The sequence below is a fragment of the Blennius ocellaris genome (assembly GCF_963422515.1).
Source record: "Blennius ocellaris genome assembly, chromosome: 3".
Lineage (NCBI taxonomy): Eukaryota > Metazoa > Chordata > Actinopteri > Blenniiformes > Blenniidae > Blennius > Blennius ocellaris.
This window is the reverse complement of record NC_137652.1, coordinates 4095315-4118088: the sequence shown is the minus strand read 5'-3', so window position 1 is coordinate 4118088 and position 22774 is coordinate 4095315. Positions and strand designations below refer to the sequence as shown.

The following is a 22774-nucleotide window of genomic DNA, read 5'->3' as shown; positions in this document are numbered from 1 at the left end:
ACTAGATAGGGAACGATAGAACCAATTCTGGAACCATTTAATTTAGCTTTAACGGTCCTTTATACCACTTTGTGGGGACAAATCCAGTCAGGACACTTCCTGGACACATACTTAAAAAAAAAAAAAATTGGTTGGAAGCTATGATTGTGTTTATAATCCTTCCAATATTAAATATTTATATAACTATGATTCATTGCAGCCAGGATGAATTGAGTGACTCTTATTGAACGATCCTTTCAATTAAAAGAAATATAAATATATATATATATATAGCTCAGCTGAAGGAACATCTGCCAGTTTGAAGTGAGATTGTGGCACAGACACATTATCTTGGCCATTTCATTTAATCCCTGTTTCCATGACAACATTTTCAAGCCAAAACAGAAAAAAACTTTACTGCCTTTTGTGTTTCGGTTTGCATGACGACAGCGCAGAAAGCACAATTCTCTGAAAATGGCTCTGGAAGTGGAAGTTATTGAAAAAGCGCCAACCCCGTCTCCATGGAAACACGACTTTCCTAAAACGCCGCTGCTCCTCATGTGCATCATGATCATTGTAGCTGATAGTCATAATTTATCTCAGTTTATACTATTATTGTCTTTTGTTACATGTTTCAGGTGTTTTGTGTGTTTGTGGGGCTTAAGGGTGCCGTCAACTTTTATTTTGAAAAGACCGCTTTTACCTTGATATGCTGGGTACTGCTGCGCCGTTCCGGAGAGTGAATGGAAAACCAGGAGAAGGTGAAGACGCACATGTTGCTGTATTAAGACAAACAGCGAAATTAAGGACCAGTTTAAGTGGTCACAAAGTTTGAAGTGTTCAAGAAACATCCGAAGACGAAAGATAATTCCCCCTTTACACGGCACGCAGCCAACGAGGTACTTAATGTGTTTTCTATATTCTACTTTTCTGAGTGTTTCATGTTTATGTTTACTTTGTTGATGTAATCATTAATACTGGATGGCTGTATGTGTGTATGTTATAGTTTTCACGGTGGATTTGGAGGGCTCTACAAATAAACCAGTACCAAGGAAGCCACTTGTGTTGTTCGTGCCTTGAGGGAGTTACAATCATATTAGCTGGTATTTCTGCACACGCTCAGTAGAGACAATCAGAACAACGTTTCCGTCCATACTCTCCTGGAACTTTTATTTTGAAAATCACCACAATAACAATCCCATTTTTAATGTTTAGAGCGGCTTGCTGTCGTGTGTAGTTTCATTACAAAATCAAACCAACTCCACCCACTAGTGGCCCAACATGAAAATTACACCACAATCTGTAATTAAACTCAGTTTAAGTCTAAGATAAGTTCAGCGGAAACAGAACTCCACACTACGTACAGCTTCTGTAAGGAATATATTAATAAAACAGTCCCGGCAAGAACAAAGCAGCAACAAAACCGCTGAGATACACAAACAACAAAGCGTAGAAAGGTCGTTTATTGTTTATTAAAAGTCATGAAGACGTCTGATCAGATGAGGCTAAAGCTAACTGCTAACTCCTCTTCTGCCCCACCATGTCCTCTTTTATTCATTTACACCAAAATATCAGGTTTGGATGGTTTATCAGGGAACTATTAAGCATGTATTTAAATTTTCATTGTGTTTTGAGTGGAATCCTGCTGCACAGGACTCTGATCTGCCGTCTTTATGGGATTCTTATGTTTAATTCATCCAGTTAGACTTGAAAAGACTCTTTTACTTGTCTAATTTCAATTTTTATTCAAAAGAGGGCAATATTTTTATTATTATTTGAATCCAGAGATGTTACTGTTATTTTAGGAATTATAAAGCTTGTAAAGTAAACTCTGAAAATACTATTTCAGGGATTTTGTTATGTGACTGATTTTTCTATCACACGTTTCCATTTCCTTCACATCGTTGTTGAGTATCACTTGAATAGTTTGAGCCAAAATATCTTATTTTTTTGGGAACTCAAGCTGACTGGCTCTATGTAAAGTGGAGTAACGTACGGTGGCCCTGAAGTGCAAACCACAACAACAAATCACTAAACACAACTGCAAATGAAAAAACACAACACAAATGAAAAAACACAACACAAATGAAAAAACACAACAACAAATGAAAAAACACAACAACAAATTGAAAAACACAACAACAAATGAAAAAACACAACAACAAATTGAAAAACACAACACAAATGGAAAAAGCACAACAACAAATCTGTTTTTCATTTTGTTGTATTTTTTCATTTTGTTGTTGCGTTTTTTCATTTGTGTTGTGTTTTTGAATTTGCTATTGTGTTTTTCAATTTGTTGTTATGTTTAGTGATTTGTTGTTGTGGTTTGCACTTCAGGGCCACCGTAGTAATGTGGAGGAAGCAGCAATGACATAACAGTGATCCTTAATTCACAGCAAGCGAAACATCCCATTTATAACTCTGGTTCCGTCACGTGTGTCTGGAGATTGAAGGGGAAAAAGAACAACATTAACACCTTCAATACAGAATAATAAGATTATGGACATGTTGACAATGGAGAGAAAACTCCTCCAGACTCCTGGAAACCGTGGGGAAAGTGTCTGTTGTCTGTTGCTCTGCAGCAGACGTCAAACGACCCGACGAGGCCGTCCTCCTATTGGACGGCGTGGGGGACGATGCAGGGGACAGACGGCTGCTGCCGATGGACAGGGACAAGTGGCAGCAGACGGGCAGGAGGATGGACCGGCTTTACGTCTGGTGGTTGGCTTCACTCGCGTCTTCCTTCGTCGTCTCTCCCGCCGGGGCGTCGCCGCTGTAAGTAAAGAAAAACACCCGTGCGAAGAAACATAAAGAGTGTGAAATAGAGTTTCTGATACAAGGTTGATGAGTTAGACTGGTTGGCGCACACACACACACACACACACACACACACACACACACACACACACACAGAGAGAGACGACCAATAGTCCAACTTTTTTTCAAACATGAACCAAGGTACCATTTCCAGTAAGGTAAATGTTGATTTTTATTTTTACTTCCCGGAGCCTTTAGTTGTGTCAGACACAGTAAACAAATGTCCCCAAAAATATGATGAAATGTTGTATTGACTCAGTGCTGGATCTGAGTCCGGGTCATCAATGGTTCACTTATTATCTGTGTGAAGTCCGTCGTGAAGCGGGAGAACAATCAAATAAAACTGAAGTTGTCTTCACTGATGAAATCCAAAAGGATCAACTGACTTTGAATTTTTTTTTTTTTTTTAATCTTTGACTGTATGTCATATATGCCACTCATTATGCTGAATTTAATATTCAATATTCATCATTGTGTGGAATCAGTAAATAAACGAGGACATCCTGGTAGAGTCCTGACATAATAAAAGTAACTGCTGTTCCGGATGTGTCCACCGGGGGCACTGCGTGCAAATTCAGGAAACATTTCTCTTTTCTCCAGTTTATCAGACCTGTTTGGTCTCAGAATCCCGATGAAGATCGCTCCCCTTCATCATCAACACAAATGCCAACCTTTTTTTTTTTTCTTTTTTTTTTCTTGAAGTAAAAACATAAACATTTGTGCTCATCTTCCCTTAAAATTCCTTCATTTTGCCTAAATGTTCTACTTCTTGGACATTTTAGGATTCATTATTAATACCTCTGATCTCCGGGAGGCTTCACTTCACAGGTCATGAAATCAACGTGCATTGTGGGAGACGTCGTTAATTTTAATTTACACTTCCTAATATGATAAACAATTATTTTTACACAACCAGCCCACACCAGTTCCTTGAAGCCGTCCCAAAATCATATTGGGGGGGGGGTAACCTAGAATAACTAAAAATGGTTTGAGAAAATTTGGTCTGTGAAAATGAGTCAAAAGGAAAAAAAAACACTTGAAATGCTTAAAAGAGTCAGAACAATTTTCGCCCTTAAAACTTGGAAAGCTAAAAATGGTTAAAAACTCCAAAAATGCTAAATGCTGAAATGAAATTGCTTAAAACGACTAAAAGAGCCAAACTGAATGAGCTTTGACAGAAAAGGTCAAAGTTCAAAAGCCAAAATAAACACAGGCTGAATGGACAACGAAAGATTGAATCCACTAAAATAACTGAAACGTGGTTAAAAACATTTTAAACTGCGACGTGATCGGCAGTTTCCAAAGGTTGACAGTGCTTCGTCTCTGCAGGAAGGTGATGTCCGCCCCCAGCTTGCTGCGAATAGGAACAGCAGAACACGTCTTTGTGGAGTGCCAAGACTGCGGCGACACGCCGGAGTTCACAGTTGAAGTCAGAGTCCTGAACTTTCCCACCAAATCCAAGACGTTGGCCTCCATGTACGTGCGTCTCGGCAGCGTGAACCAATTTCAACAGTTTGCAAGAATCCAGGTAAATGCTCAGATTTTACGTCACGCTGTTACTTCCTTTTTGTTGTTGACACAGTGGACTTACAATGTCTGGTTTCAAAAAAGGGACAAACAAAAAAAAGATTAGTTTTGTAATTAGGGTGCAACATTTCCTGTCTACTTATGGTATAGAGCGGTGGGAATAGTGTAGATAAACTGGAACCAGTAGATGGAGGTGGTGAAGCCTAACCCTAACCCTAATAAGAGAGATAGGGAAACAGTCATCAGGGATGAAACAGCTGCTGATAAGAGAGAGAGGGAAACAGTCATCAGGGATGAAACAGCTACTGATAAGAGAGAGAGGGAAACAGTCATCAGGGATGAAACAGCTGATGATAAGAATAAGAGAGAGAGGGAAACAGTCATCAGGGATGAAAAAGCTGCTGGTAAGAGAGAGAGGGAAACAGTCATCAGGGATGAAAAAGCTGCTGATAAGAGAGAGAGGGAAACAGTCATCAGGGATGAAACAGCTGATGGTAAGAATAAGAGAGAGGGGAAACAGTCATCAGGGATGAAAGCTGCTGGTAAGAGAGAGAGGGAAACAGTCATCAGGGATGAAAAAGCTGCTGATAAGAGAGAGAGGGAAACAGTCATCAGGGATGAAACAGCTGATGGTAAGAATAAGAGAGGGGAAACAGTCATCAGGGATGAAAGCTGCTGATAAGAGAGAGAGGTAAACAGTCATCAGGGATGAAACAGCTGATGATAAGAGAGAGAGGTCAACAGTCATCAGGGACGATGAGAGCGGTGGGAAACAATGTAGACAGCTAGAACCAGCAGGTTGCGGTAACACAACTGTCGTTGAACCCAAAAGAAGAAGAAGAAGAAGAATAATCAACCTCTTCTACGTTTAGATCCCAGCCCGATTTTTCCACCGGGATCCCGACCAGAAGCAATATGTCCACCTGCAAGCTCGGTTCCCCGACGTGACCCTGGAGAAAATCGTCCTGGTGTCCTTCCAGTCGGGGTACGTCTTCATCCAGACGGACAAGACGCTCTACACCCCCGGCAGCAGAGGTACTTCCGCAGTACCTTTTCAGGTCTGAGTGCCGACGCGGTGTAGGAATCCGTTTCCATACGTCTACGTGTTGGTTTCTGTCTGCTTCAGTTCATTTCAGGATATTTGGCGTCTCTCCGCGCATGGAGCCTGTGGCGAGAGACAACGTGACCCGAGCCGACGCTTCCATTTCCATTGAGTTTGTGGTATTGTTATTTATTATTTCAATGAGCATGAAACCTGAAAGTAGAAGAGCCCCCCATCCCCCAAAAGGACTGAATGAAAATAACACCGGATATTGCAAAAAACATGGAATATTTCAGTAGAGAAGATGGTCAAACTCACAAATTGAACAATTAGTTGAAAATATAGTAGAAACACGGGTTTTATTACAAACTGCTTATGTGTCGTGTCTCTTTTTTAGACTCCTGAAGGAATCATATTACCACAGGAGACAGTTTCTCTGAAGTCCGGAATCTTTTCTGGACATTTCCAGCTCGCTGAAGTTGTCAGGTAAACATGATGTTGGTGTTTTAACATATTTTTCTGACTTACATCATCAATGTTTGTTGGATGATTTTCTAATAAATGTATTTCTGTGACACTATTCGGGCATTAAAGGTCCAATATGAATCAAAATTTACTTTCTCAAGGTTTTGTCACAGCAATATGTGTCTCCTGGTCTGTGTATCGTGGGCTGAAACAGGCAAATCCGAGATTTTCCCTTTGTGACATCACTTGGGGAAGAACCCTCTTTCTCGAAGTGAATACTCATTTTGACCCTCCCACATGTAGACGACCTCTCGCCTTCTAAAATGAACTGCAGGCACCTTTTTTTTCCCCCTCTCCTCACAAACACTACAGGAAAACAAACTCAGCTCATTAGCATTTAAAGGTACAGACACAGAAACAGCCTGTTCTCGGTAGAGCCACCGGAGGGACTTTTAGACTGGCTGAAACTCAGGACCAGCGATGGATTTGAGGAAATAAACTTTGAATACAATGTTGTTGGACTTCTGAATTGTGTGTGGAATTGTTGGAAAAACTGTATAATGTGGGGCCTTTAATTGAAGTATGAATAGAAATGTATTTAAATATCCTCACAGACGCGTAACAGTAAAAGCAAAAAGGTAAACCGTCACTTTGAAAACGACATTAATCATAAAGCAAGTGAAGGAAACGTCTTTAAGGCGTTAACGTCCATGTTTAGTGTCTGAACAGTAGCAGCAGGATGTCGTTACGCCAGATGTTGGATCGGAAAGTTTCTAGTGTTGAAGTCAATTGTCTGGGTTAAAGCCTCCAGCGGCCTTCAGTAACAATATTACTTCTTGAAAAGTACTGGAAGAAAACCCTGCTGATAATACTTCAGAGTGTTTTTTGTCATATTGTCATTTGCTTTAGCCGTTTTTTTGGTTGTTTTTTTTTGTAAATCACATTACAGATTTGCAATAACCTTAAGGTCAACAGAATTCCGAAGTAAATGCATTTAAATAAAAAAAAAATGTAAAAGCTGCTGACGAACCACAAACCGTTTGCGTGTTGATATTCCTTTCTTTAGCTTTGGATTGTGGAAAGTGGTGTCGAGGTTTCGCAGCATGCCGCAGACCAGCTTCTCCGCAGAGTTCGAGGTCAAGGACTACGGTAGGACTACGAGTAAAGTTCACTTTATCGCTGAAGCTGTACGTATTCCTGTGTATATCTGCACTTACGCATGTTTTGTCCGTAGCTGCTCATGTGTGAGTTTATATCATTGAAATACATGCTGACTTTTTGCAATATTCCCATCTTGATGTTGAGTTGAAATTGATCTGGGCAAAAAAAAAAAAATATATATATATTTTCACGTGTTATTATTTTAATTGCAACAAAAATACACTTGTTCTGTGAGCCGATTATACGTAATGTGTCCCATGTTTCAGTGTTGCCCAGTTTCGAGGTGAAACTGACGCAGGAAACCCCCTTTTTCTACGTGGACAGCGAAGAGCTGGCGGTCAACATCAGAGCTACGTACGTTTCTGTTCCGCGGACTCAGGGGTCGTCAGTAACTCGTACATTGGTGACGCTTATTAAAAACTTCAGGGAGTTTCTTCCTGATAATTTATACAGGTGATTTTTGCTTTGTATGTGCGTGTCTGTGTGTGGTGTTTTTTTTTTTTTTTTTCATCTATTTTATCTATATATTTTCGCCGAGCGTTCACCCAATCTTTGCAGATATCTTATCGGTGAACAGGTGGACGGGTCGGCCTTCGGGGTGTTCGGGGTCGTGCACCAAGGGCAGAAGAGGAGTTTCCCAGGCTCCCTTCAGAGAGTGTCGGTACTGAACTCAGGCTTCGTTCACCGCAAGAACTTACATTTTTTTTTTTTTTTAATTTTGCGCTAAAAGGACGGTTATTCGTCTCACGTGGATACAGTCTAGAGTGTTTTGTCACGTCCAGGTGGACTCCGGACAAGGAACCGTCACCCTGAAGCGGGAGCACATCACCCAGACCTTTGACGACATCCACAACCTGGTGGGCAGCTCCATCTTTGTAGCTGTTACCGTCATGACGGAGAGCGGTGAGGCAGACGTTTAACCTGCGGACGTGAAAAGACATGTTGAAGTAGTAGTAGTAGTGGTAGTAGTAGTAGTAGTGGCGGGCCATCAGGCAAATGGTCTGTCTGCTTCTTCTCATCGCTTCTTCCCGGCTGCGCTGCTTCCAGACGCGTATTTCCACGTTACAGCTTTTAACCAATCATATTTTAGCATCACCTGTTTCCGGGTAAAGAAATCTGCCAGAGGCCTTCACATTCAGTTCTGCAGGCGTCTGCAGTGTAAAACTAGTGTCGGTCACGTGGCTGCTTCAACCAATCAGATCTTGATATTGGGGGCTCAGAGTCTTCTAGAAGGCCGAGAGTGACGTCAGTGTATTCGAGCCCTCTGATTGGATCGTCAGAGAGTTCACTCTCCAGCGCTAGCTAGCTGCATCTGTAGCGAGCTGCACGAACAAAAATATGGTTGTGTTTATTTAATAGCGTTTTTATCAACCTACAATGATTAAAGGAGGAGATAAAGACATTTGGTTGCAGATTTATTGTCAAAACAATTTTCAAACGGGACTTTTCCTGGAGGTGATTGAACGCACCGCAGTGCATGTCCGGTGCAATTCACCTGCGCTCCCTACAAACTCCATGACAGGATTCAGGATTATATTATTTGCCATTATATTATTTTCAAGACCAGGAAAAGCTGACGTTCCTCGACCTCCAGAAGTTTTGGGAAAAGCAGCAGCTTTTTTATGCAGCTGCAGCAGGAGAAGAGACGTGAACTTGGATTTTTTTTTTTTATTTGTAAAGGTATTTATTCTGGCTACACCGGCTGTTAATACAGCATTTCTGCATGGTAACGTGGTTTTTGTAGCCATTAAAAAAAAGTTATTGAGGGGTGGGTTGACTCAGACCAGCAGTGAAGGCCCGGGCCTGAAATGCACGGCCCGCCACTGAGAAGCAGTGATCAGTACGTTCATGTCATTGTTAAATTGTAAAAATCAGTTTCGATTGAGAAACACCCGAATCAGATGTGACGTCTTGTATTTATCGCGACAGGGAAAGAAATGGCGGAGGCCCAGCTGAAGGGCATCCGGATCGTCACCTCGCCGTACACCATCCTCTTCAAAAAAACACCCAAATATTTCAAGCCGGGCCTTTCCTGTGACATCACGGTGATGCGCATGACCCTAACCCGAAACCCACACGTTGGCATCCATGACGAGTCAAAGTGATCAAGTGTCTTTTCTTGAAAGGTTTTTTTTTTTGGTTTGTTTGTTTCTCTCAGGTGGAGGTTGTGAATCCCGACGGCTCCCCGGCTCAAGACGTCCCCCTGCAGGCCGCAGACGACATGCAGGTCGTCATCACACGTGACGGCATGGCCAAGCTTTCTGTCAACACTATTCAAGAAGCTCGGCCCATGACCATCACCGTGAGTCGGCGGATCCGGGAACCGCGTCGTTCCACAAGACGAAAACGAAATTAAGAAAGGACATGTTGGAGTTACTGTTTCCTTCACATCCGACCGGCCAGGAAGTGAATAATGCTGAGTGATCAGTTGCACACGAAACCATAGTCCATCCATCAATGATCCATCATGGCCGGACCAGTAAAATAGTTTTATAATAACCTTTAAATTTTAAACTTTATAGTTTCTCTTTAAAGTGGCACAGGGTCTATATTCAAAGTCTACATTTTCACAAAAAAAACGATTCCTACACAAAATGACTACAATCTCAAGATGAAGCCAATTTTAATGAAACCTTCTTTTTGAGGCTAATGCTAGTTTGCTAGCTTTCCCGGCAGCGTCACGATATCAGTGTTCTTGTGTCGAGAAATTTGTTATAAAATCAATGCTGTCTTTGAATTTTTAACCATTTGCTTTGTGGTTTGGGCCAAATGGGAGCCTTTTTACATGGTGAGGAGAAATACAGTTTACAGTGTTTAATGCATTTCACTTTATATTGTCTCAAGAGGCTGGCGGGTCGACACAATATTGGATATCGGTGCATTTCATATGTAAAGATCTGCAGACATTGCAGCAGTTCATAAGATCCTGCAGTGTTAAACGGAGATGAAGCGCTAACATATGTTTAACTCTGTCCATCTGCTTCCTGTGCTTTTATTTTGCAGGTAAGGACCAAAGATACTGGCATTTCACCCGAACGGCAAGCCGAAGCCACCTTGACTCTTCAACCGTACATCTCTCGAAGTGGCAACTACATCCAAATCGGTAGGCGAGGCAATGACATCCGACACGCCGTGACGTACGGCGATGCTTGATTCTCTTTTCCCCGCCACACTGCTCATTGTTCGTCTCTGCAGGGTTGGGCGCGATGCAAGTCGCACTGGGAGACAACCTCAAAATCAACCTCAACCTCAAAAAACCGGAAAAAGAGCACAAGGACTTGACGTTCCTGGTGAGAGAAGTATTGCACCCGTTGATGCATCACCTGTGGTGCATTTGTCCGGCGGTTTGAGTGGACATGCATGTGAACGACTCGCGTCTGCGTCCGCAGATCCTGAACAGAGGTCAGCTGGTGAAACATGGCCGTTTCAGGCTGCAGGGTCAGATAATGGTGTCCTTGGTGATCCCCGTTACCAAAGACATGCTGCCGTCGTTCCGTATCGTTGCCTACTATCATCCCACTGCTGACGAGGTGGTGTCAGACTCCATTTGGGTGGATGTGAAAGACTCCTGCCTCGGACTGGTGAGGTCCCAGACGCTGATGTTGCAGGATTTGGATAGGGCATCACAAAAATATGTACGTTAACCAATCCCACTTTTTTTCCCCGTGCCTGGTTCAGCTGAAGCTGGAAGCCGTGAAGCCGGTTCCGTCGTACAGACCTCGTAATCTATTTGGCCTGCAGATCACGGGAGATCCAGAGGCCATCGTGGGACTGGTGGCGGTGGACAAAGGCGTCTACCTCTTGAACAACAAGCACCGCCTCTCTCAGAAAAAGGTCTTTTCTTGCTTCGCCTTCAAAATCTTTTGGATTAACCCAATTCCAAAACAGTCGGGTTTTATTTGTAGTGCCAGTTACGACAGATCTGTCCAGATGTTTTTCGAAATACTCCGATTCTGTCTCCATGGAAACGGATGGAAGTGCTGGCATTGTTTCCGAAATACTGCTACATCACATGCACCACCGCCGTAGTAACTGGTAGTTCTGCACATGCTCAGTAGAGACAATCAGAACAATGTGTCAAGACTCCCAGTCCATATTCTCCTGGGACTTGGTACTTTTATTTTGACAGTCACCGTGATAGCAATCCAACTTGGTCGTCTTGTTAGTGTTAAGAGCGGATTGTTCTGCTACGTGTGTGTTGTTTCATAAAAATGCTAACTGCATCGTTTGGAGTGTTTCTGCAGTTTCATGTGCACAAACATAGCTCATTGTCTCCACGCAAAACTTTTCTGAAACACCAAACTGATGCTATTTAAAATGAAACGTTGCGTAAACTCGAACTTTGCCTGAAAGTTCATGACGCACACTACCAGTGAAAGTAACAGTTTTTCAATGTTTTTTCTTCTGTTTTAGTGTCTCGTTGGACTCGGAAAAGAAAGCACAGAACAAAAAGAATTTCTAGTTAAAAATACATTTATCATCACGATTTCTTGAGCAGATTTCCATTTCCTGCTGGGAAAACTTTCCCAACCCTCGACCCCCCCGCCATCTGCTTCCACATGCAACGTGACCAGACTCAATGTATTGTCTGTGTTGAAGCTTGTCTCTCACCTCCTTCCCTTCCTGCAGGTGTGGGACGTCGTGGAGGAGTACGACCCGGGCTGCACGCCGGGCGGAGGCAAGGACAGCATGGGCGTGTTCTACGATGCCGGGCTGCTCTTTCAGTCCAACCTGGCCTCTGGGACGCCTCACAGACAAGGTGACGTCGATTTGTCTTTGCAGGGCAGGGAAACACTGGCGCACGGAAAATAACGCTCGCCAGTCGCCCCCGTTTGAATTACGCATCTATAGACAGCTACTGGTAGAACATGCAGACTTCACAGACGGGGTGGAGCTGTGATTTCTGCATGTCTTTGATCCAGATGGGAAAACTTTCTTGATTGTTCTGCTCCAGTAACGCTTGTTGGCGTCTGCCTCGCCTTGTGTTTGACTTGCAGCAGTGGAATGTGCGGCGCCGAGCCGGAGGAAACGAGACACCATCATGAACGTGACGACCACCTTATGTAAGCCTGAACTGACACGCAACAACGGTCACCTCCTCGCTGGGTTCTGGAGGACGAAGCTGCAGTGTTTTCACCATTTCCTGAAAATATCTTTTTTTAAGTTTTGTCGAGATTAAACGGATGGGAGTTTGATTGCAAAGACTCGTCGTCCATCAACTCGTTCCTCAGTCTTGCTTTTTTTGCCGTCGTTTCCCATTCACAAAGCTTTTCTGTCCCCAGTGAGTCGGTACGAGGATGAGCTGCAGCGGGACTGCTGTCTGGACGGCATGAGGGACACTCCGGTGTCCTACAGCTGTGAGCGGCGTGGCGAGTACGTGGTGGACGGCAGCGCCTGCGTCCACGCCTTCCTGTACTGCTGCCTGGAGATGGAGCGGCACCGGGCGGAGAAGAGGGAAACGGACCTCCAACTGGCTCGCAGTACGAGACATGAGCTTTAGCGGAGGATTTTGAAGAGGAGGTACCAAGAGTTAGTATCTGTATGGAACAGCCGCGGTGCTCACGTTCGGTGATTTTCAGGTGAGGAGGACGACAGCAGCTTCATGGACAGCAATGAAATCGATTCGCGCACACAGTTCCCTGAGAGTTGGTTCTGGACCGAAGTGGAACTGCCCGCTTGTACGCAGCAGAGCTGGTGAGTCCGGGGGGAAAACGGCACGACGGTTCAAAAATCAACCTCTTACCTCACCGGGTGTTCAAACCTCCGTTTAGCCCCTCGACGTCTTTGAGGAAAAACGTTCCTCTGCCGGACTCGATCACGACCTGGCAGCTTGTCGGCGTCAGTCTGTCGAAGACTCACGGTGAGGATTCTGACTCGGAACTTCCTGAAGACACTCGGTTTCCACTGATCTTTGGTACATTTATTGCATTCCTTTTGGAATCTGTCCGCCCCCTGCTGTTTCTCTCTGTTTCTTGAAGGAATCTGTGTGGCCGACCCGTTGGAAGTAGTCGTGCGAAAGGACTTCTTCATCGATCTTATTTTGCCCTACGCTGCCGTCAGAGGCGAGCAGCTGGAAATCCAGGCCGTTCTCCACAACTACAATCCCGATCCTGTCGTCGTAAGTCCGGACGACCACGACACGAAGCTCCATTTTTTCGACTCCCCAACGTGTCCAATGGCCACGAACCCCCCGACGTCCGATTCCCTGCTTTGTGTTGAAGGTGCGCGTTGAGCTGATTGAGGAGGAGCACGTCTGCAGCGCGGCGTCCAGACGGGGACGGTACCACCTGGACGTCAGGGTCGGGGCTCAATCCACGCAGTCCGTGCCCTTCGTCATCATCCCGACACGGGAGGGAGAGTACGGCATCGAGGTCAAAGCCGCGTCTCGAGACTCGGTCAGTGACGGCGTCAGGAAGACGCTGCGCGTCGTGGTGAGTCAGTCCGTCGGTCCGATTGGTCCCGAGATAATCCCGAGATAATTCTTCGTTTGGCAACTTTATTGTCCCCGAAGATGGATATTTGATTGATTTATCTTTGCGTAGCAGTCGGTTTCATCACAATCCACGTTCCACACTCAACACATTAGTGTCGGGCCGTCGCAATATTTCCAATTTAGGTCACGAAAGAAACATACGATGTTTACGAATGAAACCAATATGTCTGTTAATACAAAATAAACTGTCTTCTTTCGTTTCTGCAGCCTGAAGGCCGGCTGATCAAATCCTCTCAGGTTGTAGTTTTAGATCCGTCAAATAAGGGTGAAGGTGAGTTTTCACTGTGGAAACAAACTCTTGAATTTCCCACCTATGCACGTGTCTATGCATAGTTTTTTTTCTACTTATAACCTTAAACAAAAGGTATTTATTATTATTATACCAAATAAAAACTTCTTGATGTAAATCCTGGGCACCAAACTATTAAATTGTTTGTTAAATGTATTAAATTGTGTCACTTCATGTTGATGTTGATTCAGATCCAGGGTGCTTTGGGCTAACTGCTTAAAGATATTCAATAAAAGTGGAGGAATCCAAACGCGCTCCTGAAAGACAAACCCAGAAAAAGCTGGAACGTGATGATTTTGTACTGAAACCTAACTTTTGACTTTTTCAGTGTGTCGTTGTGTGAATTTAAAGTAAAAAGTACCTTGGTCATGCTCCTTTCTACCTTTCAGACGGTAAACAGCTGGAAGTCATCAACAGTAAAATTCCTCAGACGGATTTCGTTCCAAATTCGCCAACCAGCACGCAAATTGCTCTAACAGGTGAGATCAGCAAAGAGACGGGTTGTTGTAAATTTTACAACACATCAGTGTGTGAAACACTGAGCAGGGAGCGTCTCCATGGCAACAGCAAAGCGATCCCCTCCATGAGGTGCCTCTCCCAGCCGCTTTATATTGGACTTCCCCAAATCTGATGGATTGATCCTTGGAGGATGACAAATCATCCCTAAAGATTTCATGCAATTCGGGTTGATAGCTTTTGCGAAAGGTTGGTCAAATCCCTACATACAAACCAATAAATAAACAAATACACTCTGACCAAAGCATAACCTTCCCCCAATGTTTGTTGAACAAAAAAAGAAGCGGTGACGGCAGGGTTAAGAAGCAATGCGTATTAAGAAGGTGAAAATCATCAACAAATCTTGATCTGTGCTGCTTGAAAATGAACTAGAGCCACGAATTTGAATGTTTTGGACTTTCAGACTCGTAGATTAGCGTGATCTTAGTGATTGTAGTGAACATTTGTTGGTATTGCCTCTAAATCTCTGAACAGTCATTTCAATATGGTGATATCAGTGAATAGAACAGAATGTGATGTGACATGAAATACTTGAAATACTTCATGACAGTTTGTTTAACATGAGATTACAATGTCAATCCCATCCATATGTATTATTACATTAATATTCCTTTTATAAGTACAAAATTACATAACATTTTTTATCTGATTCTGTGGTGATTTATTCCTGTCAAACCATTTCTTTAATTTTCACATTTCCAAACTAATTTTTTCCAGTTAGAAAAATAAAAAAACACAAAAATGCCATCTGCGAATGGAACAATTTTCAAATCTGGGAAAATTTACAGAGCTCATCTATATAGATAGATGAAGAGTGATGAAGAGTTCGGGGCCCAGTACTGAGCCCCGGGAGACGCCACATGTCCTAGCGTGAAGCAGTTCCGTTTCCACGCTTCACAAACTGCATCCAGTCCTTTAAATTCAACTTTTCACTCAGTGTAGAACTACTCTGATCCCAAACCGTTCCAGGTTGATCAATATATTATGACTGATTGTGTTTGAAGCTATTTTTGGTCTGTGAGTATTTTTCTTTGAATTTGTCTTATTTGTTATTTGAATATTCATTTCTAGAACGTTTGAGAGTCGCGGTAATAAAGAAACAGGCCTGGAGTTTGTGAAATGCTGTCAATCCGCAGTTCATCTCAGACTTCTGACGACACTGGGTGTGCGACTGTTTTGCAGGGAGGCCGAATGCCGGCATGCTGAAGAACACGATCAGCGGCGAGTCGATGGGCTCATTGATCTACGAGCCGTCCGGCGGCGGAGAAGAGAACATCGTCCACATGACGCTGTCGGTCGCCGCAACCACATATTTGGATAAAACCAACCAGTGGGATGCGGTGGGGGTCGAAAGGCGTGAAGAAGCCCTCCAGCACATCAGCACCGGTCGGCTTCTTTCAGCATATATATTTATATCTATATATATATATCCATATATATATCAATATATGGATTGTTGTTAACGTTTCCTTTTGTTAAAAAACATTTTATTCAGGTTACCGGAACCAGCTCGCCTATCGTAAAAAGGATGGATCTTTCGCAACATATCTACACCAACAAAGCAGCAACTGGTGAGAATCGTAGAAAAGTACACATTTACGTGAATTTTAGCGCGAGTCCTTCGTCTGAGGCCACGAGACGATCTATTAATACGTTTGACCAGAGTGTCTCCGGACTATGACGGGCTCTGAAACCGGAGTGAACAGACGCAAATTTGGGCAGAAATAGTCACATAGATGACTTGCAACCACATTTTTCAAGACTTTGGAGATAAAAGGAACGTTGAATATTGGCCTGTAACTTGTAAAACCCCTGGGCATTTCTTCAATTCCGTCTCTAGTAATTTGAATTTTGTCATGAAAGTTTACAAAGGATCGTTAGAGCTGTGATTTTTTTTTTTTGTCTGCCTGGCTACAGTGCTGAAGAGAAATCTGGGGTTGTTCTTGTTTTCTTCTCTTTATGACGAATAGTCGGCAGTTCAGAGTCACTCGATCTTGTTACGTGTGCACGAGTGAAGCAAAGCTGCTTCACCGTCTCTTCTTTCGCCTTCAGGCTGACAGCCTACGTTGTCAAGGTGTTTTCCATGGCCCATAGTCTGGTGGCGGTGCAAAGCAACGTGATCTGTGACGCCGTCAGCTTCCTCATTGCCAACGCGCAGCAGCCTGGCGGTTGGTTTAGAGAAGTCGGAACCGCATCGCACAGAGAAATAGTGGTACGCGCACTGATTTCCTCAACATCCTCAATTTTTTGTCGCTTCGCTTTATGAGGAATAAATCCAAGTATTTCTCACTGGTTCTGATGTGATTCAAGCAAACAGGTCTTCAGAATGATGTCCTTCATAATGACGGTGTTTAAAAGCTCGTGCGCTTGTGCAGGGGGAAGTGTTCGGCCCGGATTCAGACGCCTCCATGACGGCCTTCTGCCTCACCGCCATGCAGGAGTCACGCCCGTTATGCGCCGCGACAGTAAATGTGAGAGCTTTTTTTGTTGTTGTTGTTGTTTTGTCCCTTTGCCTCTTTCATCTCTGACTTGCTGTGACAGCACCTCCGCGTCTTCTGTCCAGGGTCTGCAGGGCAGCGTGGACAGAGGCGTGGCCTACCTGGTGAAGCGTCTGCCCAGTATCACCAACCCGTACGCTCTTACCGTGACGTCCTACGCTCTGGCCACTGAAAACAGGCTCAACAGGGAGATGTTGTTCGCGTATTCCCCTCCAGGTGCCGTCACACCACGTCAATGAGTCTAAAGATGGGAATGGAAGCGTGACAATGCGTATTCCTCGAGCAGTTCATCAGATTTCATCTTATCACATGTGGTGCAGGGTGTAGTGTTTGATGGTCAGTTTGGTTCGACACATGAATCTGCTTGCGGTACATTTTTAACGAGAGTTATTGTACAAGCAGCGTGTGTCATTAGGCTCCATCGGTAAGCGCCGTGTCTTCACGGCATGTTGTGGACGTTGACTTGTAAATCCCTGAAGCTACTGTTATAATGTTGAACCTCTCCAGGTTTATCCCACTGGCCTGTACCGGCGGGTCGCGTCTATACCGTGGAAGCCACGGCCTACGCACTCCTGGCTCTGGTCAGGGCGAAGGTGAGAACATCCGTCACAGAGCAAAATTGGTTCTGCCTTTTGGGAAGAACAGACGATAATGTTGTTCGCCCGCTTGACAAAAGGCTTTCAGTGAAGCCCGGCCGGTGGTCAGATGGCTGAACAGTCAGCGTCGAGAGAACGGAGGCTTCGGATCAACGCAGGTGAAGCTTTTAATGTGTTTTCACTTGGATATTTTCATGGCTCTTTTTTTTTCTGTTCAAAGCTGAGCTCTGGATCATTTTTCCCCTCTCTCTCTAGGCCACCCTTATCGTGTACCAGGCTGTGGCAGAGTACTGGACCAGCAACAAAGAGGAGGACTACTTCTTGAATGTCGATGTTTTGTTCGCCGGCCGGTCGAAGGCCAACAAGTACAGCTTCAGCTGGGAGAACCCCTTTTCAACAAGAACATCCAAAGTGAGCGCACACTCTCCTCCTCCGCACGTTGAAACTCACCGAAGCGCGTCGCTACGGAAAGTCCTTTGAGCATTGTTTTTCTTTTTCATAATCTTTGATATCCACCTTAAGGCCCATGTACTAGTGGAGCTCTTTATCCTCACTAGTAAGACAATGGTATTTCCACTAGTTTTGGCCTATTGGTGCACAATTAAACTACTAGACTAGTAGGCGTGTGTCACTCACTCGTGGCCTCCTGAACCCTACTACTCAAAGGCGAAATACCCACTATGGTGCTTTTGACCTCACTAGTACTACAAGTGGGCATTTTGGCACTGCTAGTTGAGCCTAGTTGTGTTACCGGTGCAGCACAGTAGTTAACTATTAAGGTTTAATTGTGTACTGGCTGGTCAAAAGTGGCACGAGGAGTGAGAAAAACCATTAGTGGAGAGACACTGTTGTTCTACTGACTTGTCTTTCTACTGGGGACCAAGAGCTCACCGCTACACGTGTCTTAAGTTGGATATCTAGTAGCGTTCAGACGTCGCCATGCTTCCCTCATTTGTGTTTTCCTCACCACAGATCAATGATATAAATCAGGATCTGATCGTAAGCGCCACCGGTCCCGGAGAGGCAACACTGACTGTAAGTGAAATTAATCTGTTATCGTGTGGACATTAATGGCACTTTCAAGCCTGTTGTTGGACGTGTTGTTCGATCGAAAGCCCTTCTGTTCCCGTCACAGGTGATGTCCCTGTATTATGCTCTTCCTAAAGAATCGGACTCCAACTGTCAGAAGTTTAACTTGTCTGTTCAGCTCATCCCAGGTAATCTGTTACTGCCTGTCTTCAAACCGCTTAAAAGGCTTTTTTTTTTTTTTTTAGTTATTTCAGTTGTAAATTAAATATATTTTAAATATTCTAGATTTCCTCTTTTCTCCCAACTTGATACATTCTCAACGAATGACAATGTTACACGAACCCCTTTTTCATCTTGACTTCCTCAGAGAAGATGGACGAGGGTGAAAAGATCTACAGGCTGAAAATAGAGGTTTTGTAAGTAAAACTAAAGAAGGGTTTTATTTTCTGATCGTTTCTTATCACCACTGAATACTCGGCTGCAGATACCAGTTGAAAACACAAACTTGCAATTGAGACGACGGTTCACTAATTTGGATTCTATGAAGAAAATGCACTTTGTAAAGTTGTGACTTTTTTTTCACATACACTGTGAATTAGATTCATTAATCAGCACCGATTTTTCTTTTTTTGATTGTTACGAATGCAACTTTTTGTTAAATCTGTTAAAAAAAACATTTAGATAAATAGTTAGAGATTTCTTAAATATTATTTTTCTGAACAACCTTCTTTTTATTTTCAGATTTTTGGGGATTTATTTTTTTTTTGGTTGTCCTTTCTGTTTATTCTTGTTGAATTTTCTTCCTCACTTGACTGATTTGCTCAAAAGCTCACTGTCCAGCGTGGTCAGAACAAATATCACCTCCTGAGTTTCTGTTTAAATCACCTTTTTTTTAAATGTCAGTTTCATATTATTTGACAGAGCTTTTATTCAAAACAGAAAAAAAAAATACAAATTACCCATCGATCAATATTCTTCCAGATACAAGGACCAGCAGCATGATGCCGCCATGTCAGTCTTGGAAATCGGTCTGTTGACTGGCTTCACTGCAAACACTAAAGACCTGGACCTGGTGAGACCAGCTGCCCTGATGCTCAACGACGTGTGTTCTCACTGAAATACACTGTGTGTGTGTGTGTAGTTATCTAAAGGACGTGCTCGCACAATTGGACGGTACCGGGTGAACAGCGTGGAGTCGGAGCGAGGCTCCGTCATGGTTTACCTCGGAAAGGTGGGAACGCAACGTCAAACTTCAAAATTACCGCCGCGTTTTGGGTGCTCGTTTACACGACGACGTGAAAAAAGGCAAACTTTTTTTGGATAACGCTCTGACAACATCTCCGTGCAAACGGCAGAAAATGTGACTGTCCACACACTCCCCCGGGGCTCAATGGTTTTATAGTCGTCAACTTGGTTGCCCGTCCGGACGAATGTCCGTTTTCTCCCGTTGTTGATGTTCCGCAGCATCCTCTGCAGAACAAACAGACTGAAGAACAGCTTCTTTCCTCGGAACATCAGGCTTCTAAATGCCAAATAACATCACACTGTGCAATTATTCAATTTTAATCTATCCCATTTCTCATCCTGCTCTTTTATTTATCGTTCATATGCACCTTATTTTAAATGTTTGACTGTTTGCACTACTTTTTTTAAATATACTTAAATACGTTTTTTTTAATGCCTTTTTTACCGGTTGCTAAGTAACGACATTTCATTGCCAGTTCCTCACTGTGTGATGTACTGTGCAATGACAATAAAGAAAGTCCAAGTCTAAGTCTAATGTTTATAGCGTATTGTTCTCTCCATGCATGTGTGTGGTTTTGTTTAAAAAAAACAACCAACAGCACCGACTAGTGGAACAACATGAAAGCTGCATGTTTTTCAGCCGTTTATGTCTAAACGGACATCGTTTTCAAAACGTTGCCGCGTCAACGCCAAACTTTTCTGAAACGATGCGTTTTCATTTGAAACGTTGTAAATGGACCCGATGTGTTTTGGGGTTTCTCTCTCTCTCTCTCTCTCTCTCTCTCTGATCGGTTCTTTTTCCTGTCGTTCTTCCTCACGTTCACGTCAGGTTTCTCACTCGCAGCCAGAGGAAATCACGTTCCGCGTCCATCAGACACTGAAAGTGGGCATCTTACAACCGGCTGCCGTGTCGGTCTATGAATTCAGCAGCGATAAGTACAACCCCCGTGAGTCTCAGAACTGTGTTTTTCGCTATGATCACATCCCTGCTGAATCGGAATAACCCGCCACCGCCGCCGCCGCGGTACGTCACGGGGGGGGGGCGGGCGAAGCCCATTGTCACGTTGAATCAAGCGTCCCGCCAATCCTCCCCTGCAGAAACACAGTGCGTGAGGTTCTACCATCCGGAGAGGAGGGCCGGGGAACTGCTGCGCCTCTGCAGAAACGATGAATGCACCTGTGCTGAAGGTAAATAACAAGAGGAAATGCAGTTCGCACGTACTTCCTGTTTGTTTTCTTTGCTCGGAGCCGACTTTCCATATAAAACACACGCACTGGATGAACCGTGTGTGCCTAACTGGGTCGTCCTCAAAGGTCTCCTGCATCTTCGCAGAGAACTGCAGTAAACAGAAGAAGGGTCAAATCGCCGACGACGTCCGCACGACGAAGGTTTGCGAGGCGGAGGCCGACAGCAGGACAGATTTCGGTGAGCATAGCGGGGCGCGTCTCTCTGCATCTTATGTGATTCAGCACACGAGGTAAAGGAGCATAACTGTCGACACGTCGTTTGTTCTCAGTGTACAAGGTGAGGCTGGAGGAGTTCTCCGATGGTTTGACCTCAGATAGTTACACGATGCAGGTGCTGGAAGCCATCAAAGAAGGTGGGTTGATTTGCATCGGAAGGTTTTTCTGTTGGAACTTCACTAAAACATGAGCTTTCTATGTTGTTTGTTTGTTTTTTCATCTACTCCAGTGTGTCAGACAAACTTTCCCGGTTCTTCTGCAATGATTTGGGTGTCGTTTATTGATCGCTGGTAATGGAACCAGAGCAGTAAGGCCCCGTTTACAAGACGTTACGAAGCGTTTTCAGGTGGAAACGCATCGTTTTTGCCTTTTCGCCTCACAAAAGTTTGGCATTTCAAAGCCCTTTACACTAAATTGGCAAAAAAAAAAGCTTAAAATGATGTAGTTTTCATGTCGGGCCACTCGTGGGTGCTGTTGTTTGTTTTTGTAAATGAGACCACACACACATGCAGCAGAGAACAATCTGCTGTGAACATCAACAATAAGAGTCCATTCTGGTGGAGTGATTGACCGAGATGGATTGTTATTACGGTGACTGTCAAAATAAAAGCACCGAGTCCCAGGAGAGTATCGGGTGGGCGTCGCGACACTCTGGAGGAAACATCGTTCTGATCGTCTCTACTGAGCACGTGCAGGACTACTAGTTACTATGACCGAGCACCGTTGTCATGGAAACAGGCGCCCAAAAGACAACAAGAGTTTTGCGTTTTCACTTGAAAACATGTAAACGGGCCTAAATCTGATTGAAAACCAGAAGCCTCTGAAGTGAGCCTCCATCTTGGCACTGCTGAATACTGAATACTGTAAATATTGTAAATATTAGTGCTAATATGTGTACTTTTTCCCCCGTCTGGGTCTTCTATAGCTCCATGTGTATATATATCTAATTATCTACTTCTTCATGGGACTTTAACAAAGGTCTGCTCAAATCTAATCTCAAAACACTGCTGTGTGTTTTCAGTACTTTGTCTTTTTCTGGTATATTTGTTTATTTCCTTGCCTTGTGTGCTCCTGAACCGAAGGCTGCTTACGCCCCCCCCCCCCCAGAAACATTTAAACTGTGAACCTTCTCGCTCGCCACCTTTATGTTTCCAGGAAGTTACGACGTGAATCCTCAGGGCGGACGGCGCGTGTTCTTAAGCTACCGCCACTGCAGGCTGGCGTTGAACCTGCAGCTGAACAGCACTTACCTCATCATGGGGACGCCCAAAGACATCTACAGAGACGAACGGCATAACATGTGAGTTTGTGTTCCGTCCCTGTGGTTATTGCAACAGTTTGCCGGACGTGTTGACGTCGTATTTTATTTTTTTTTAACGTTTGCCGTCTCAAATCCTCAAATTAGATATCAGTACGTGTTCGGCGAGAGAAGCTGGGTCGAGTACTGGCCGACCGACGAGGAGTGCCGAACCAAACAGTACAAGCCCACCTGCGACGGCATGAACGACATGGCCGAGCAGTTCATGGTCAACGGGTGTCGAAACTGAGTTCATGAAGGGTCTAGAATCAAGCCTGAGAGCATGAACCTCAGACGGGAGCTCCTTAACGACTTGCCTCAGCTTTTATATTGAAAAACTGACTCTAACTGTA

General features: G+C 44.0%; 1 protein-coding gene across 1 annotated transcript; it reads left to right on the top strand.

Annotated features, from left to right (window-relative positions):
* Positions 1–688: 688 nt before the first annotated feature.
* LOC308149258 (complement C3-like) lies at positions 689–22671 on the top strand (the record flags this gene model as incomplete). The annotated part of the gene is made up of 44 exons (XM_080520944.1): positions 689–740; positions 2565–2757; positions 4129–4327; positions 5199–5361; positions 5453–5547; positions 5766–5854; positions 6900–6982; positions 7261–7382; positions 7572–7655; positions 7777–7897; positions 8924–9039; positions 9153–9296; positions 9998–10097; positions 10190–10284; positions 10384–10575; positions 10673–10828; positions 11624–11753; positions 11992–12057; positions 12277–12474; positions 12574–12688; positions 12766–12854; positions 12973–13112; positions 13216–13425; positions 13695–13758; positions 14166–14255; positions 15475–15678; positions 15788–15863; positions 16345–16504; positions 16668–16763; positions 16856–17006; positions 17298–17383; positions 17467–17544; positions 17642–17797; positions 18359–18421; positions 18522–18603; positions 18783–18831; positions 19397–19487; positions 19557–19646; positions 20490–20607; positions 20759–20848; positions 20994–21086; positions 21178–21261; positions 22280–22424; positions 22530–22671. 44 exons carry the CDS (start codon positions 689–691, stop codon positions 22669–22671), a joined length of 5160 nt encoding a protein of 1719 aa, XP_080377070.1.
* Positions 22672–22774: the final 103 nt, after the last annotated feature.